Source organism: Centruroides sculpturatus, unplaced genomic scaffold, assembly GCF_000671375.1.
Source record: "Centruroides sculpturatus isolate CEXI.00-Female unplaced genomic scaffold, Cexi_2.0 scaffold407, whole genome shotgun sequence".
Classification (NCBI taxonomy): domain Eukaryota; kingdom Metazoa; phylum Arthropoda; class Arachnida; order Scorpiones; family Buthidae; genus Centruroides; species Centruroides sculpturatus.
Window position 1 is genome coordinate 467418 of NW_019384947.1, and position 18069 is coordinate 485486.

Here is an 18069-nt window from a genome sequence, read left to right on the forward strand (position 1 = left end):
CATGCAGGAATGAGAATATAAAAATACAGTTGAGGGCACTAGTATCTCAAATATTAAGCTTCACATGCCGCCACTCATTTTTCTGTGTATGTGCAAAGTAGGTCAGGCCAAGAACTTTTGGACCTTACTACATACATAACCAATTTAGCAAAGTATTAATATCAAAATCAGTAGTTATAAGTTAGTATTTTAATTAAAATAGCAGGAATGATTGGTCAAATGCTTTTTAATGTCTATATAAATCCCATAAGTAATAAGTTTTTGTTCTGTAGACTTTATTATAAATTACTGACAGTAGAATGATACAAAATTCCAGCATTGAGCAAATTAAGTCTAGAGACTGGAATATAACAACAGCATTCATGCATGATCTCAGTCAGTTCAAGAACTTTTATGACTAGACAAATACAAGCAATTACTATTTTTAACTTTCGGACAAGTCTATGTAAATTGAGGATAAATAGATTTTATCAAGGAGCTAGATGAGTATCTTAAATCAAGATATCTGGTTTTCATCTTTTAACATAAAAGATTTGCAGAAAAGATGTAATAATTTGGTAGTCTTGAAACCAATTTGTTATTATGTATTTTATTCACAACAGCAGAATGTTACTCCACATGTTTAGATTAGAAATTTTTAAAAAGCTGATTACTTTTAAATATACAGTAATAACTCAGTTATTGTCAGTTTCAGTTTTCGTCGATTTTTTTGCAAAAAATTTATCTAGATTTTTGTCAATTGCCTCAGATTTCATTGGCATGCTCATATGACCTCGCTGCTAATTTTGTGAAAACAAAGGGCAAGCCACATGCTTTCCGGCTCAGTGTGGCATTGTTTCTTGTTGTGTGAGCATTAGCCTGTGCATAGCAGTTGACAGCTGGATAGTCCAAACAGTCAACTGCTCTGGGAGACCTGGGATCGAATTCAGACGGGTTGAAAAATCCCCAAGAATTTTTCGGGTGATGTGGTGGTCTGTCCAGATATGTCAGGCCCCATCTCTCACCCAGCCGTCCCATTGTGGGCCTGGCCAAACCCATAATGGGCTTGCTAAAAGAGGCCCTCTTAGTGCCCACAGGGCAGAAAGAGTTTAAAAAAAGCCAAACAATTCCATTGCTTTCCTTTTAGCTCCATCATGGGACCAAAGAAAGTTTCCAGAACCAGCAGCCATTCGGATGCCATGTTAAATGTTCATTTATTCATTACATTAGTGTTTTATATTAAATTCTTATTGTTTTTAGTATTAAACGCTATATTTATTCTCTATAAAATGTGTTTTTGGTATGTATTTCGGAGTGTCTAGAACAAATTAATTAGATTTATGTTGATTCATATGGAAATAATTACCTTGTTTTTCATCGGTTTCTGATTTTGGCAATTGTTTTTTGGATGATTATCAATGAAAACCAAGGTATCACTGTATTTTTAACATTAAAACAAAAATGACAAATTAGCTTAACAGTTAATAAAATAATAATCATTGTTATGACCATGACTGACAGGGGAAAAAAAATGAAATTATCTTAAATTTCTTAAATTTTTTCTTTAAATTAATACTTTATTTAGAGCATTTGAGTATTTTATTACTTATAAAATGTATTTTCTAATTTATTATATAGATAACAATAAAATTCAGTCTTTTCCCGAACCTCTAAATATGGTTGAGTTTAACACATCTCTAGAAAATATGAGTATTCAAGAGAAATCTATTGATATTATGGATGCTAGTACTGCTTCTGCTACAGTTTCTAAAACTAATAATCTGTTGGATATTATGATAAATGAGCCAAATTATAAAAATTCTTTTGAGGTAAGTCATAATATATCGAAGATTTATTAACATTTTAAAGAAAGTATCACAAAATTCTCTTAATGTTTTATTTTTATTTTATATCACTAGAAAAAACGTTTTATTTATAATAAAATATGAAAAAACTTTGTCAATGTGTACTAGTTATGACAATTAAAAGTTTGTGACATTATATTTTACGTATTTAGTTTAATTTTAAATGGAATTTCAGGTTATATGGGATGATGTTAATTATGAAAACATAATCTCGTAGCATTGATATACATTGGGGTGTACTTGAATAAACATAACTGATTCTAGAATTTTGTGTTATAGCATGTGTTCATTTTAACATATATTTCAATGTATGTATTTAGGGATAATCTGTTCCAGGTCTATGTCTATAGTCAGGAACAAAGTTACCAACAAACACAACCATTAAAACAGGAAAATATAAGAAATTTATTTAGGGCTGATTGTACAGTACAAGTTACCATATAAACTACAGAATAATTACTTTAGAATAAATTTTACCTTGTCACTAATCTAAAGAATAAGCTGTGCTCATTGCTTGAGTTTCTTTGATTCATCAGAACTTTTAGACTGATGTCCATTGACCAGTCAGCAGAAAAGTTCTTACTGTCATGTTACTGAGAGAAACAAGAAACTGTAAATGGAAGTAAACAAAAGCATAGGACAGATTGGAATATATATAAAAATCTATATTAGAGGATTTGATGAATTTCATCAATGACATTTTAATATAAGTACTTTATATTAAAATAATTGATCATTTCATGTCATAAAGTAAGATTCATTTAACTCTGACAATTAACATAAAAATGTGGCTTTTTAATTGAAATTGATTCTCAAAACTTACATTCTCTACACAATATTGTAAGATCTGATCTTTCTTAAAAATAATCTAAATGAAGGTTATCTACATTGGAATTACAGCTGGTCAGTCATCTTGTTTGTTTGAAAATCTACAGAATAAATTTTATCCAATCAAAATCAGTTGGTTAATTTTTTTTGGTAGTTTATCCTAAAGATTTACATTCATGCAACATGTTGAGGATAATTTTATAGATTAAAGTGCATTTAATCTTGTGATTAAAACTTGTTCAACAGACCCTTAACATTACACACTGTGCATATAAATTTGAAAAGCATAAATAATGTTTTTTAATGAAAACAATGAACCTAACTTTCTCTAATAAAAAGCACACACCATCTAATGCAAATGAAATGTAAATAACTGAACCTTACAAATGAGAACAATGATGAATAATGCTCTAATCCAGTGATTTTCAAACTTTTTCGATCCACCACCCCCTTTGTTCCATAAAGTTATACTCAACACCCCGTAACCCATTTTCTCTTGTGTGAGGAAGGATTGGAAATATTCTTAGGAAAACTTTTCTATGAATCTCGCACTTTGTGCCCTAACGTATACTGTTCTCAACATCTGGAAACCATTAAACGCAATGTTTCCTCTTATCAGTAACAGAGGAAAGGGAACAGCTTTCAGTAAACCCAATTTTGCCTTTGGTCATCGTTCAATACGCTACCTCCAGCAACCCCCTAGATTTACTCATTGCCCACAAGGGGGCATTATTGTCCACTTTGAGAAATGCTGCTCTAATCAAAGCATGAAGGTTCAACATGTCATTTGTGCACACAGGTTTCAGTGATCAATAATGTTCCTTACATGCAGCATACCAAACTGTTTGTTTAAACGATAATTAAGCAATAGACTTTTAATGCAAACTTAAAATTCTTGTTGTTTGGATTTTTTATTTTCTACGGGGTCATGTATCTAACAATGAACATAGCTGTAATGCTATCAATTCTATACTTATGACAAATAGTTCTTGAAATATGTTTGGTGATATAAAAGTCAAAATTATTAGAAACAATATTGATAATAATAATAAAAAATTATCAAACTACAGTATATTGGTTACTATAATTTAAAAAATCCAAAATTTCATTGAATTTCATGTCCAAAAAGCATTTTTGAGGCTTTACAATTTTTCAGTTACTCATTTTCATTTGAATGTAATTGAAAATTACATTTGCATAGAAATGGCAAAAGATATCTAAATGTCCAGCTTAAATAAATATTTAAGCTCTTCAGTTTACATATTATGATCATATCTAATTTCATTCCTGCCAGCTGGATGACTAAGGCAGCCCACCACTGCAGGATCAAAATCCTCTTATTGCACAGGCTAAAGGTCAAAGAAAGATTCGTATTCCATTACATTGTACTGTATATTCCCTGTAAAAATTAGCAAGAGATACAGAAATAAGACACTTGCAATTATTTCAATACAGTCAAATTTCAGTTTTTGAACATAATTTGTTTCTAAAAGTTGTTCTAAAACTAAAAAATTTTCCCACAAGAAACAATATAAAATGGATTAATCTGTTTCTGACTCCCAAAATAAAGCCTTTTTTACTTTTTTAGCTGTATTTAATGCTAAACTGTTTACAAATGCAATGTAATATTGTATATAATATAATACTGTATTATATATATGTTACCAGCCAAATCCGATTTCAGACCAAATGGGTTTATCCCATGAGTGTCAGGATATACTAGTTTAGCCCAGGACAATCTAGTTTGGCCTAAATACTTTAGGCTTAACTAGTTTGACCTAGGCCAAACTGATTTATTCATTGCAAGTGATAAAATAAAACATATTAGAACGTATTAACGCAGGGATTTCCCTCTCGCGCCCCTTTCTATCATGCTTTCGTTGTCTATTTGTTTTTTTTTGTGAACTATAGAGGGCACTGCATTTTACAAAATGGCTACTTTATCTGGGTCATTTGTAACTAGTAATATAAATTTAATCATATATTACTGTCCAATATAATGATATATATCATAAAAACAGCACACCTCTGAACCTTAGAAGTACAATTCCAGGATATTTTAATGCAAACACAAACATTTTCGATCTACACAGGAGATCTTCCTCAGGTTAAAGCGTTCTCAAATAGAATGCGGAAATGGAACATTCTTAAGATTATTTGAAAAATGTATAAACGAGAATTAAAAAAAAATTTTAAATATGAACTATATGATATATGCTGGTTATAGCTGATAATTGAGAAATTTTATAGAAGGAGAACAATTATTGCTAGCAGACACGTCATTATGTGGTATCAAAACAAATGAGCAAGATCATTCTATACATATTTGTGCCCTTTGTGTTAAAAAAACTTCAGCTCTGACATCTTCTATCAAATTACTGGCATTTTAAACTTTAAGGAACAATTCTTTAAAATTGACAGTATAACTTCATATGAAGCTGGATAATGGGGAAACTTTTGCCAATTCTTAAGTCTAATCCACTTTTTCAGAATTCAGAGAAGCTAATAAATATAACTGACTAATTTTCGAGTAATCATATGTTTTTCATGTGGAAATAGACGAAAACTTATATTGGGCTCCCATATGGCTTTGAAATTTCAATTTGGAACGCAACAGAAAGCTAATCTATTGCTATTCATCTTTACTTCTAATACACAAGAATGATTCAAATGACCCAGATAAAATAGTTTTATTTTTAAACACCAGAGGGTGAGCATACGGAGAAAATTGTGAATTCGCTCATTATGCACAATTGTGTTGTGACTTGTGTACTTACATGCAATTTGTGAAGCTGTATTAATTTGATTTTTTGAACATACCTAGTCTAAAAGTTTTGTGTTGTTTTCATATTGTTATTATGGATGAGCCATCGTCTAGTGTTCAAGTTGATCAGTTAAAATGGAGAGCGGCTTTTAAAAGAAATTTTGCAAAGTGAAAATATAAAATCTTCTCATTTTAATGGTTTGCAATTTTAAACATTGGTACTGTTAAAAAAACTTGTTGCCCGTAGTGAAGAGAACATAAATACTTTATTCCCACTGAGGAATTGTATGACGTTATTGATGCAGCTCACAGAGCTGTAGGACATGGTAAACGTGACAGATTATTGGCTGAGACATCTTTAAAATATGCTAATGTCACAAAACAGATGATTAACCTTTATTTATCTGTGTGTGTAATATGTCAAGAAAAGAAGACAAAAAAAAGGAGAGGTTTAGTTTCTAAACCAATTTTACATTCTGAAATGAACAGTAGGTGCCAAATGGATTGCATTGATTTTCAGACTCAATCTGATGGAAAGTTTAAATTTATCATGGTCTACCAAGACCACTTGACTAGTGATGTGCCGGATATCCGAGGGAAAAAAAAGATCCGTATCCGTTACTTTTTAGCGGATCTTTAACGGATCTTTTATCTTAATGAATTTCGTTACTTATATGAAATTTTAAAGATAGGTAGCAATAGCACATTCGTCATTTACTATCGTAAAATATTTCCATATTACATTACTAAACTTTTTTTGTCGACATTGTTTTTATTTTAATTTAACTCAACACTCTCCAAAAACACAAACGTAATCTACGCTATCCCATGTCACACTAGCCACAAACCAGTGTTTCCCAATGTGGGGCCCACGCCCCACAGGGGGCAATTGGATTGCTAAGGAAGGCAATTTGAAAATGGACTTGTCCAGAGTTTAAGTTAACCGTATAGCCGCTGTATATGTTAGGGAGACATAAGAATTTTAGAAAGGCTTAGGTGGGGCATAGCACAAGAGGTTGGGAAACACTGCACTAAACTATTATGGCGGTATGCTACATTTTTGTAAATATTAATTTTAGTTTAGTTTTGTTTCTTCTTTCTACCCTTTGTTCTACTGTTCTATTTTCTTCTAGAACTTTCTTATCTATTCCCTGTCCCTTGGGTGGGATGAGCAGTTCCTAGAAATTTGAGGAGCAAAGGTGTAAACAGAAGCCGGAGAAAAAAGAGAAGTGACGTAGCAGGTCATTCATAAACCGGATGGCAGAGTGTACAGACGAGGTGGGAATACTGGGAGTCGTATTTTCAATGACCGGATAGTTCAGAAATAAGTTCAGAAAAAAGATCCTGTTTTAAGGTCGTATTGACGACTATGGAAGGAAAAATCCTAATTATTGAAGAAGAGAACTGGCCAGTTATAGGAGAAGGATGTGTGTTATCCCACCCAATAGTACGCATAAAGAAACAAGCCGAAAAAGGGATAAAACCCCAGATATCCCTATTTCTATCATACCTACCATTTTTTTCTGTCTTCTTAATTCTATCCCTTTTTCTGTTATTAGTGTTAAGTAAGTGTTTAAGGTTAGTTTTAAGGTTCCGGGTTATATTGTGGCAATCGGGATCTGTATTGTACACGTGCTTTGGATACAGTGAACTATTATTATCGCTGTAATTTCGCATGCTACTGTTTGTACCGTGAAGTTGGAATCCCTCGAAATAGAATCTGTATAAAGATGCGAAATAGCTTAATTAGAAAATTATATCAATTTTTGTTACTTTATTCTGTCTGCCTTTGTGATGAATTCTAATTTAGCACACTTTCACACTATAAACAAAAACACGCGCGGTGCAAGTCAAAACACGTCACGTTATTAACACAACGCGTCAACTATCGGTCCAAGGTCACACGCACCGGCGCCGACTGAGTACGAAAGTTGAGATCTGTATCCATATCCGCGGATCTAGACTCTAATGATCCGTATCCATATCCGCGGATATACATTTTTAACGATCCGGCACATCACTACACTTGACTAAGTTTATTTTGCCTCGTGCTTTGGAATCTAAATGAGCTGAAGAAGTAGCCTACCATTTGAATGACATATTTTTGACAATAGGTGCCCCATGCATTTTGCAGTCAGACAATGGAAGAGAATTCGTCAATTCTATTATATGTGAAATGACGAGTCTTTGGCCAGAACTTAAGCTAGTGCATGGAAAACCCCGGCACAGCCAAAGTCAGGGCTCCTTCGAGAGAGCCAACCAAGATGTCGAGAACATGATCAGTTGTTGGCTAAAAGATAGTCAATCGACTAAATGGTCAGAAGGCTTGAAATATGTACAATTTATGAAAAACACGGCCTATCATTCAGGCATAAAACAATCACCTTACAAAGCTATGTTTGGAGTTGAACCCAGAGTTGGTCTTTCAATGACATTACTACTACCAGAAGTAATAAAGAATATTTAAGATGAAGATGACCTTCAAAAACTTATTGAAACTGATTTAACCCATAGACAGACAAATGATCACAACCATTTGGGAGATGATAGTGATGGTAATGATACCAAAACTTCTAAAATTGATGATGATATCCAAAAGGCAAGACAAACAGCTGCTGAAATTGGAATTAAGCATGGAATATTGCAGACACTCTACTGAAGATTAGTTACGCATTTTATTATTTATTTTTTATCAAATTACAGTAGACCCCCCCTATAACTCTTAGATACGTTCCACGTTAATCGAATTTTACGTTGTAGGAATCATTAAATACATGAGCCAATCGCAGCCCGACACGTGTGAAGNCCAGCTAAAGTGGGAGATAATGTAACTGTGCCCATTCCTGATGTAGACCTAAGAAATGTTATTGGTGTTCTTCTTGAAATAAACAATGATGGCCTGTACAAAATTGGAACTAAGCCTGGAATATTACAGACACTCTATTGCAGGTTAGTTATGTATTTTATTATTTATTTTTTCTCAAATTATTTCAAAAAAAAAAAAAAACTTTTTTAACAATGATGTTACTGTATTTCACTGTCAAATCTGAACTGATTTCGATGATTATTGTTTTTATATTTGAAAGAGGTTTTCAAGTTTTATGAATTTTTTTCAGATAGGGTTTTTGTATAATATTTACTTATAATGAAGGCCTGATAAAGATCTTCAAACAAAAAAAGTGCAATGTTAAATGCCATCTTGTTTGGTCTAAAAAGCATATGTATGTTATGTAATTTAGTCAAAATATGATATTTGTTTATTACAGAACTGAATTTGACCATTGTACTCAAAAATTTCTACAAGAAATTGATGTTAATCAAGATGTTCAAATCTCACTAAGGAGCTACCAAACATTCAGTTGGGACAGGACAAGGTTTTATGAGGTGCACCTGCACTAAAAACTGTGCTACAAATAGGTGCCAGTGTAAAATAAAATCATTTTGGGTAATTCGAAATGCCACCATAGTACACCCTGTAAAAATAAATAAAAGATTAAATATTTTATATGTCACACTAAGAAGTACAAATAAGTTCATTTTTAATTTTAGTTTGACTCTAAAAATTATTTTTAATTATTTTGTTTGAATTTTTGAAAATATTTTTGAAAGTTAATTACCTTTAAAAGCACATGGCTTAATAAAAAAAATACAAACTGATAAGTACTGATTAACTTATTTTTATTTTATAGTTTTGTACAAGTGTTGTGTCTCTTCTAATCAAAACTGCTTTTTATAATTAAGTAGACTATGTTTCAATAAATATTGTTCTTCTAATTGATGGTCTTTTAATTTTATTTTAACCATTAATATACTTGAATAATAATTCTAAATCAGGTCAAACTAGTTAAGCCTAAAGTATTTAGGCCAAACTAGATTGCCCTGGGCTAAACTAGTATATCCTGACACTCGTAGGATAAACCCGTTTGGCCGGTAACATATACATATAATTTTTATTTAATTTGACTTAAGCACCTTTAAAGATGAATTCTTGGATGCCATTTATATTATGTGATTCTCAATTAATGTGGTTTTTATTAATTTAAATTCAACTGAAAAATAGAAGTATTGATAATATCTTTTTTGTAAGTGCATCAAAATCAAATTTAAATAGCAACATCAATAATGATTAATGTCATGATGTCTAATGGTGTGAGCAATCTCAGCGCCACTAACTTCTGAATCAGTAGCCCTGTCATAGATTGGTTGGACAGTCAACTTTCTTTAATGTAGGAAGTATAGGAAGTTGACTATCTGTCTCTCTAATCTGTGGTCAACTCTTGTTGAATAGCTTGTTTGATAATCACAGAATCATACAGCAACTGGAGCAAATATGAGTTTGAAATTCTGTTTGTGAACAGATTTGTTCAAAAATTGAGGTTTGACTATATTTCATAATTAAAATGACAAAAATTAATTTCATATGTATACAGATTGTATAAGAAATATGCATTGAAACAAGAATCCAAAAACTGTGTTAAAATGCATTATGATAATTAAAATTAATTCGACTTTTTACTTATCTTTATTCTATAAATTTGTAAGTTTTCTAGTGAAGTTTAAAGTACATTTTTAAGTTCAACAAAAAAATTTAATTTTTATTACAAATATCTTTNATCGAAACAAATGAGCGAGATCGTTCTATACATATTTGTGCCCTTTGTGTTAAAAAACATCAGCTCTGATATATCCCACAAAATTAGTGGCATTTGAGAATTAAAAAAAAATTTTAAATATGAACTATATGATATATGCTGCTTATAGCTGATAATTGAGAAATTTTATAGGAGAACAATTATTGCTAGCAGACACGTCATTATGTGGTATCAAAACAAATGAGCAAGATCATTCTATACATATTTGTGCCCTTTGTGTTAAAAGTCTTCAGCTCTGACATCCTCTACCAAATTACTGGCATTTTAAACTTTAAGGAACAATCCTTTAAAATTGACAGTATAACTTCTTTATGTGAAGCTGGATAATGGGGAAACTTTTGACAATTCTTAAGTCTAATCCACTCTTTCAGAATTCAGAGAAGCTAATAAATATAACCGACTAATTTTTGAGTAATAATATGTTTTTCATGTGGAAATAGATGAAAACTTATATTGGGCTCCCGTATGGCTTTGAAATTTCAATTTGGAACGCAACAGAAAGCTTCTCTATTGCTATTCATCTTTACTGCTAATACACAAGAATGATTCAAATGACCCAGATAAAATAGTTTTATTTTTAAACACCAGAGGGTGAGCATCCGGAGAAAAATGTGAATTCACTCATTATGCACAATTGTCTTGTGACTTGTGTACTTACATGCAATTTGTGAAGCTGTATTAATTTGATTTTTTGAACATACCTAGTCTAAAAGTTTTGTGTTATTTTCATATTTTTATTATGGATGAGCCATCATCTAGTGTTCAAGTTGATCAGTTAAAATGGAGAGAGCGGCTTTTAAAAGAAATTTTGCAAAGTGAAAATATAAAATCTCATTTTAATGGTTTGCAATTTTAAACATTGGTTCTGTTAAAAAAAACTTGTTGCCTGTAGTGAAGAGAACATAAAATACTTTATTCCCACTGAGGAATTGTATGACGTTATTGATGCAGCTCACAGAGCTGTCGGACATGGTAAACGTGACAGATTATTGGCTGAGACATCTTTAAAATATGCTAATGTCACAAAACAGACGATTAACTCTTTTTTATCTGTGTGTGTAACATGCCAAGAAAAGAAGACAAAAAAAAAAATAATAAGGAGAGGTTCAGTTTCTAAGCCAATTTTACATTCTGAAATGAACAGTAGGTGCCAAGTGGATCTCCTTAATTTTCAGACTTAACCTGATGGAAAGTTTAAATTTATCATGGTCTACCAAGACCACTTGATTAAGTCTATTTTGCCTCGTGCTTTGGAATCTAAATGAGCTGAAGAAGTAGCCTACCATTTGAATGACATATTTTTGACAATAGGTGCCCCATGTATTTTGCAGTCAGACAATGGAAGAGAATTCGTCAATTGTATTATATGTGAAATGACGAGTCTTTGGCCAGAACTTAAGCTAGTGCATGGAAAACCCCGGCACAGCCAAAGTCAGGGCTCCTTCGAGAGAGCCAACCAAGATGTCGAGAACATGATCAGTTGTTGGCTAAAAGATAGTCAATCGACTAAATGGTCAGAAGGCTTGAAATATGTACAATTTATGAAAAACACGGCCTATCATTCAGGCATAAAACAATCACCTTACAAAGCTATGTTTGGAGTTGAACCCAGAGTTGGTCTTTCAATGACATTACTANATTTTTTACATTTTACAGTCTTATGTGTATTTTAATTTAAGAAAAATATTTATTTTGTAGATAGAAAATACTGAAACAATTGACAAATTAGGAATTCAAACTGAAAAAAGGTATGATATCTAATTTATAATTACTTGAATAATTTTTATTAATATTGATTGATAGTACTTTAACACAGTATTTTTTTGGATAAAGGATATATAAGCAGTAATAATTTGAAAGGATGTAATAATAATTATAACACAATAATTATAGTCTGCATCCATGGATTTAAACAATCACAGATAAAAAATGTTTATAAAATAATATTATAATAATAATAAGCTCTTGGCACAGAGAGATTATTTACGTAGACATAATCAAGTAGCAAGTATAATACACCAAGCAAACAAACACAAATTATTAGTCAGACAAAAAACTAGCACAAGTAAACTGGAACTATATACTAAACACAACAATTAACACCTAAATGCTAATTCCAGCACTGAATGAACAAAAAATTTTAATGCTTGAACATTTTCAGCCTTCTTTTAGAGGCCATCCTCAGGAATGTATGAAACACACAAAAAAACAGTTCTATCATGTGAAAACTTCTGTCTAATACAGCTGTGTTCCAAATTTTTAAATATTTAAATGGTGTACCGTACAATATAAAAATCATTACGTTTACAACATAAAAATAATTTTTAAATAAAGCTATATGTAAATTATTATTATAGCGTTGTAAAAATTAGCACAATGTAAACGATGTGGAAATTGTTTTCTTTTACAAAGCAGGAAGATGAAAAATAATTACACATACAATTATTGTTGTGCTTTGTGGCAATGTAAATAATACTTCCACGGACTCTCGGCACCAGTGTTTCCAGAACTAGATGGACAAGCCATTTAGAAATAAATTAAACTACTTAAACTACCTTAAAACTAATAACATATAACTTAAATCAAGGAAAAGAATAGAACTGAAAACCAAAATACTGCAAAGCAGTGTAACTGAAAAACTCGAAAATGGTGTGGCCTAGAAAGATGAAACTAACAAAGCACCTAGTAAGGGAATGAATTACACAAAGGGAAAACTAACTACAAAAACAAGAAACCACAAAAATGTTAAAATACTAACTAACACTGAAAAAGCTATGATAATGGCTGGGCAGTTTGAAACTGACCTAGTAAAGCCTAACTATGAACTTTCAACCAAGAAGGCTGAAGAACAACTCAGGAAAACCTGAAAAACCAAAAATACTGAAATGCAGTAAAATGTGAAAACTAGAATGAGAAAATCCAAAATTATAGAGGAAGCTAAACACCTGAAGACCTAACTAGCTAACTACAAAAGGAGAACTATCTAACTTAGACCTAAACTGAGATAAGACTAATTAATTGAAAAACACCCTTAATTAATTAAAACTGAAAATACACAAAAGCCAGCCAAGAACAAGAAGGTGATTGAATGGAAGTTTAAAAGGAGTAAGTTAAATTTAAATTGATTAAATCAAAGAAACTGTTTCTGCCTGGCAAAGCCAAAACAGAAACTGAACCAGCTAAGCCTAACAAATGAAAAATCTAGCCTATTAAGAATGAAAAATTAACTCAAAATCTAAGCAGTAACACAAATATTAACTAAAATGACAAGAAGTAGCAGGAAAAACACTCAATAGAGCCCAAGAAACAGGCAGAGGAATCAACTATAAGCCATAATCACAGTACAGCACATCAGACCAGATATCATAAATGTGATATATGTGATTTTATTTTGTTTGTAAATAAACATATCTGTGTCAACACACACACACACACACAAAACACATACACCAAAAAATTAATAAATTCTGAGAATGCACCTGTGAAGAACTGGCAAGTTATTGATTGTGCCTGTAGTCATTTCTTGCACAAACTTCTGCTTCTGTATTATGCCCTGCCTAGCATTATGCACTTGTATCAAGAAACAATAAGAATAAGGTTTTTTGTAGCTCAAACTATAAAGTGTAATGACCCCAATGATTATCTGATCTTAATTTTATATTAAAATAAATAATTAAAAATAAAAATTGCCTGTACAAATTTATCAAAACAATGATTTTCCAATTTATTCATTAAAAATAATTTTTTGTAGATACCAGATGATGGCCAAGGTGTCATTCTGGCTCTTTGGGAGCACCAAACCAAATCCTGGTGATATGTCAGGTTTTGTCACTAGCCATCTGGCCACTCATAATGGGTGCAATTTTCTGCCTGGTGGGCACTAGAGAACTTTTGAGTCCATATATATCATAGTTATCATTGTGCATAACAATTTTATAATGTTAAAATTTGGAAAATTATCTGACAAAATTTATCCCAAACAAATCAGAAATTAATTGAAATACTCTAAATTAAAATTGCAGTATAACAGAATAAATACAATGTTCATTTTATTTTTAATAACAAAGACAAATCAATAGCAGCTTTCATATTTATCATATTTACAAACAAAATATACCTCCCCTACCTATTGTATAATTATTTCATATAAAGGCTTCTTAAATTAATAATAATAATAAAATCATCTCTCTATTGAAAACTAACTTCTCTACCTCTCCTGGAGACATGCTGTTATGAATCTAAATAGTGCTCTACTACTACTACTACTACTACAAATTCTTAGAAACTCAATTACCTGGTATCTCAGTTCTTCAATGTCCTTGAATGAGGTTTTTGATCTTCATCCAACTCTCATTCCTGTTAATTTTATCTTCAAAAATAAGTTTTTGTACATTTTTATGCCTTGTGTCTGAAGTTTTTAGTTTTTTTTCTTTCCTTCTTTGCTTTCATAATAAATTTTAAAAAATCTATAATCTTTATTAACTTAACTTGGATAAGTCAGCTTTGTTAGATGGTAAAGGTGAATTTAAACATTTTTGGGAAAAAACTTTTTTGACAATTAACTCAACAATGATTACAGTTCAGTCTTGTAGGTATCAATCACATCCCACCACTTTTGTTGCAAATTTACGGTCTCGTGAACATAGCACAACTGGGATTTTTCTTTGAAAAAAGATCTTGATCATACGGTATTGTCGTTGAACTATGTATTGCCAATATGTTTCTGCAGGGGCAAAATAGATGGTAGTCAGTAGCCAAGTCTGGACCATAAGGTGGACGAGGCAGAACCTCCCACTAGGGTTGCCACCTCAGAACTTAGTCTCGCCCGGAGACGATNGGGTCCAACAGACCGTTTGTTATGTAATGCTATTTAACCTGCTCAAGTCTAACTCTAACTATATACTATAACTTACCATTAATCAACCAACATGAACACTGATTATCAAACTATCAGCTATGTATGCTATATCATTTCACTCTCAATAGACATCTCTTGACAAAACAGTCACAAGAAAGAGTACATCCACATAGCATGCAGCAGCACTGCACCTATGCCAGTTATAGACGTTATGTCTTTAAGCCAACGACTACCACACTAGTAATTCGGTACACGAGGGAAGAAATATATGCGACGGTTTGCATATAATTTTGTACATATTCATTTCAATTTGCACAACCCGGAGAAATATTAATTAACCCTGGAGCCCGGAGATAACTCACTCAATCCCGGAGTCTCCGGGTCAAACCCGGACAGGTGGCAACCCTACCTCCCACTCCAGATTGACCAGCTTCTTTACAGTCATCTTTGCTTTATGTGCTGGCACATTGTCATAGTGGATTCAAACTTTGTTGATTTTTGGATGAAATTCTTTGATCTTGATGTTGAAATGATCAGAGTTCTTTCGTGACAATGATGTCGGTTGGAAGCAGTTCCACAAACACAGATCATCGCCTTCTTCAGCACCATTGGCCTTTCGACATTTGCAGTAGTCGATCGACCTTTGTTCACCCACTAACACTAACAAATACTTTGCAGATGAGTCTCGAGCCTTGGTTGTGTTGTGGCCACTTTTGAAGCAATAGACAAATAGCGCATGCAAATGTGTTCTTTCAAAAGTTTTGTATTGTCACGCATTGCTTCCCAACAAAATAAGTGACAAAATGTCTTTTGGTTACTGTACTTAAATACCCACATCGCACATTGTAGAACATTTTTCCCAGTTGTTTCTAGAAACAAGTCAAAATGTCATAATTTCACTTTTACAACCTGATAAAATATTACAACAAAGTTCAGTGTTTTATAATATGAATAGCTAAAAACATTTCTTCTAATTTTTGTAGTTTGAGAAAATCCATATATGTTCCGGACAGTGACAACAGCAAAAGCATTTCTCCCAGGTGTGACTTAAGCACAGAGTTGTTCATACCGGAGAGTGACGGAGATGACGATGATCTGGTCTGCACCCACATCGAATACAGAAACAAATCTCTTGATAGTTCCGAACTCGACCCCCTAAGAGAGGTCCAACATCGACGCGATGCAAACTCGGATCGGTTGCAGTCTGTGCCCGAAGTCACACGGAAGAATCGTTCAGCCGACAGATCGCAAGTGTCAAGCAAGGCACACAGCACTGTATACATCTCTAGCGACAGTGAAGACGGCGACGATGCCAGATCCATCGATCGCTCTACTAATTTTGCGACATCGCAGCACAACTTTGTGATAATCGAAGACGACTGTCACATGGACAAACACAACGCATTAACTCAAATCGGAAGCGAAAATCTATCTGTGGTTCCTAATAGAAATTTATGTCAGAGTTCTGTTGATTTAAAATCTCTGGCAAAGTTTGTGGAAGACGAAACTATGGAATTTAGTAGGGACAATTCGGAAATTTCAATTGTGGACAAAGAAAATCGATTGTTAACGGATAAAAACGGGACGGAAACGATGTTGTCGTTTGTTAAGCGAATAACACCGCTCAGAGTATCCAAATCATCCGATTACGGGGCGAACAGTCCCTTTCAGAAAGCCCTGAAAGCTTCGATGGAACGATATCCGGCTACTTCCAGTCCCTTGGGATCTGCCGGGAAGTCCATCAAGCCGGTTCCGATGTTGTTGGACGATAAAAGTTACGACAAAATAACCGATGTCTCCGTCATATCTTCGGAGGACGAAGAATCGACGGAAGACCTGTCTGCAATGGATAAATACGAAAGTTCTTCAGAGGAAAGTGCCATTATTAGTGCATGCAAGAAGAAGAAAATTATCATTTCAGATAGCGAGTGAATTTTGATACTGTATTTATAAATTTTTTTATATAAGATTATTTTTTCATTGTATAATTTTATAGCCATGCCAATTTCTTAGATAATAAAAGAATTTATGCTTTTTCAATTTAGTAATTATTTATTTAAAAGGATGATCAAAAATATTTTCTTTTGCTTTGTTTGTTTAGTTATGGCAATGCAACACTTGGGCGATCTGCCTAGGGGGGGTGTCTTCCGGGAGGTCTTTTTAAGGGAAACTGGTCCATATTTATGCGTTACTGATGTGGAGAAAACTCCATGTGGCCAGCCCGTCCGAGCGAAGTGTGAACCCATTACTGAACCTGTGTTCGGGGAATGAAGACCACTTCGCCACTGGTGGGCCTTTTTCTTTTGCACTTATGCCATTGTGCAGATAATTGCTAGAACACAAAATCTTTGACTAACTTGTCACTCTCCGGTGATGTCTAATCGGTAACCAGTTTAATATTAACTTTAACTTTAACTTTATCCGGTTTGATGTTGCATTAATACGCGAAATCCCGACGGTGACCGAGGAATCTCCAAAAAGCAAAATAAATCAAAATCTTAGTAATTTGATTCATTTCATTGAATGGACGAAATAGATATTAATTGACTTATTCAAACGAATTTCGTTCAAATTTCGGGTATCATCAAGCCTCGAGACATAGAATTTAACATTGTCTTTTACCCCTCCACTGTAGACATTCTGCACCATGTAAGTGCAGAAGACAATTTATTTATCAAATTCTGAACACAAGAAAATGATTGAAGCAAAATTTGAAGAAAAAATTATAAATTAATTCATTAAAATAATAAAATTTATTTTTAAATTTTATTCTTACAAAATTCAAACGTTGTTGACGTGTCTTTTAATGTTTGTTTGAAATTTGTCACACGTGACAATTTGCAGTTTGATTGTGCTTTTGTTGAGCTCTGATTGCGTTGATTGTTTCGCTGTTTGCTAAAGATTTTTTAGGTAATAGTTAATATTCATCCTAGACGTAAGATTTTATTTAATATTTGCAGAAGAATCATTGCCAGAAGACATCTCGGCCCATTGATGGGCAATTCAAATCTTTTAGATTTAAATATGGAACTGCGGTGAGCATTTTGCTTTTCTCGTCAATGTAATTTAAGCTTTTGTTTTCACTCGACTAATTGCAAATTTTCTTTTTTACAGAATGATGAT

At 32.7% G+C, this 18069-nt stretch overlaps 1 protein-coding gene across 1 annotated transcript; it reads left to right on the forward strand.

The window, feature by feature from the left end:
* Positions 1-1619: 1619 nt before the first annotated feature.
* LOC111632219 lies at positions 1620-16947 on the forward strand. The gene is made up of 3 exons (XM_023376597.1): positions 1620-1808; positions 11787-11836; positions 15930-16947. The coding sequence occupies exons 1-3, from the start codon at positions 1656-1658 to the stop codon at positions 16876-16878; spliced, it is 1152 nt and encodes a 383-aa protein (XP_023232365.1). The 5' UTR covers positions 1620-1655; the 3' UTR covers positions 16879-16947.
* The last annotated feature ends 1122 nt before the right edge of the window (positions 16948-18069 follow it).

What these genes read in the sequence shown, in the direction of transcription:
- LOC111632219 (XM_023376597.1), top strand. Translation starts at nt 1,656, where the DNA reads ATGGTTGAGTTTAACACATCTCTAGAAAATATGAGTATTCAAGAGAAA. An exon ending in ATTATAAAAATTCTTTTGAG is followed by an intron (nt 1,809 to 11,786) that starts GTAAGTCATAAT and finishes TTTATTTTGTAG; the next exon opens with ATAGAAAATACTGAAACAAT. An exon ending in GGAATTCAAACTGAAAAAAG is followed by an intron (nt 11,837 to 15,929) that starts GTATGATATCTA and finishes TAATTTTTGTAG; the next exon opens with TTTGAGAAAATCCATATATG.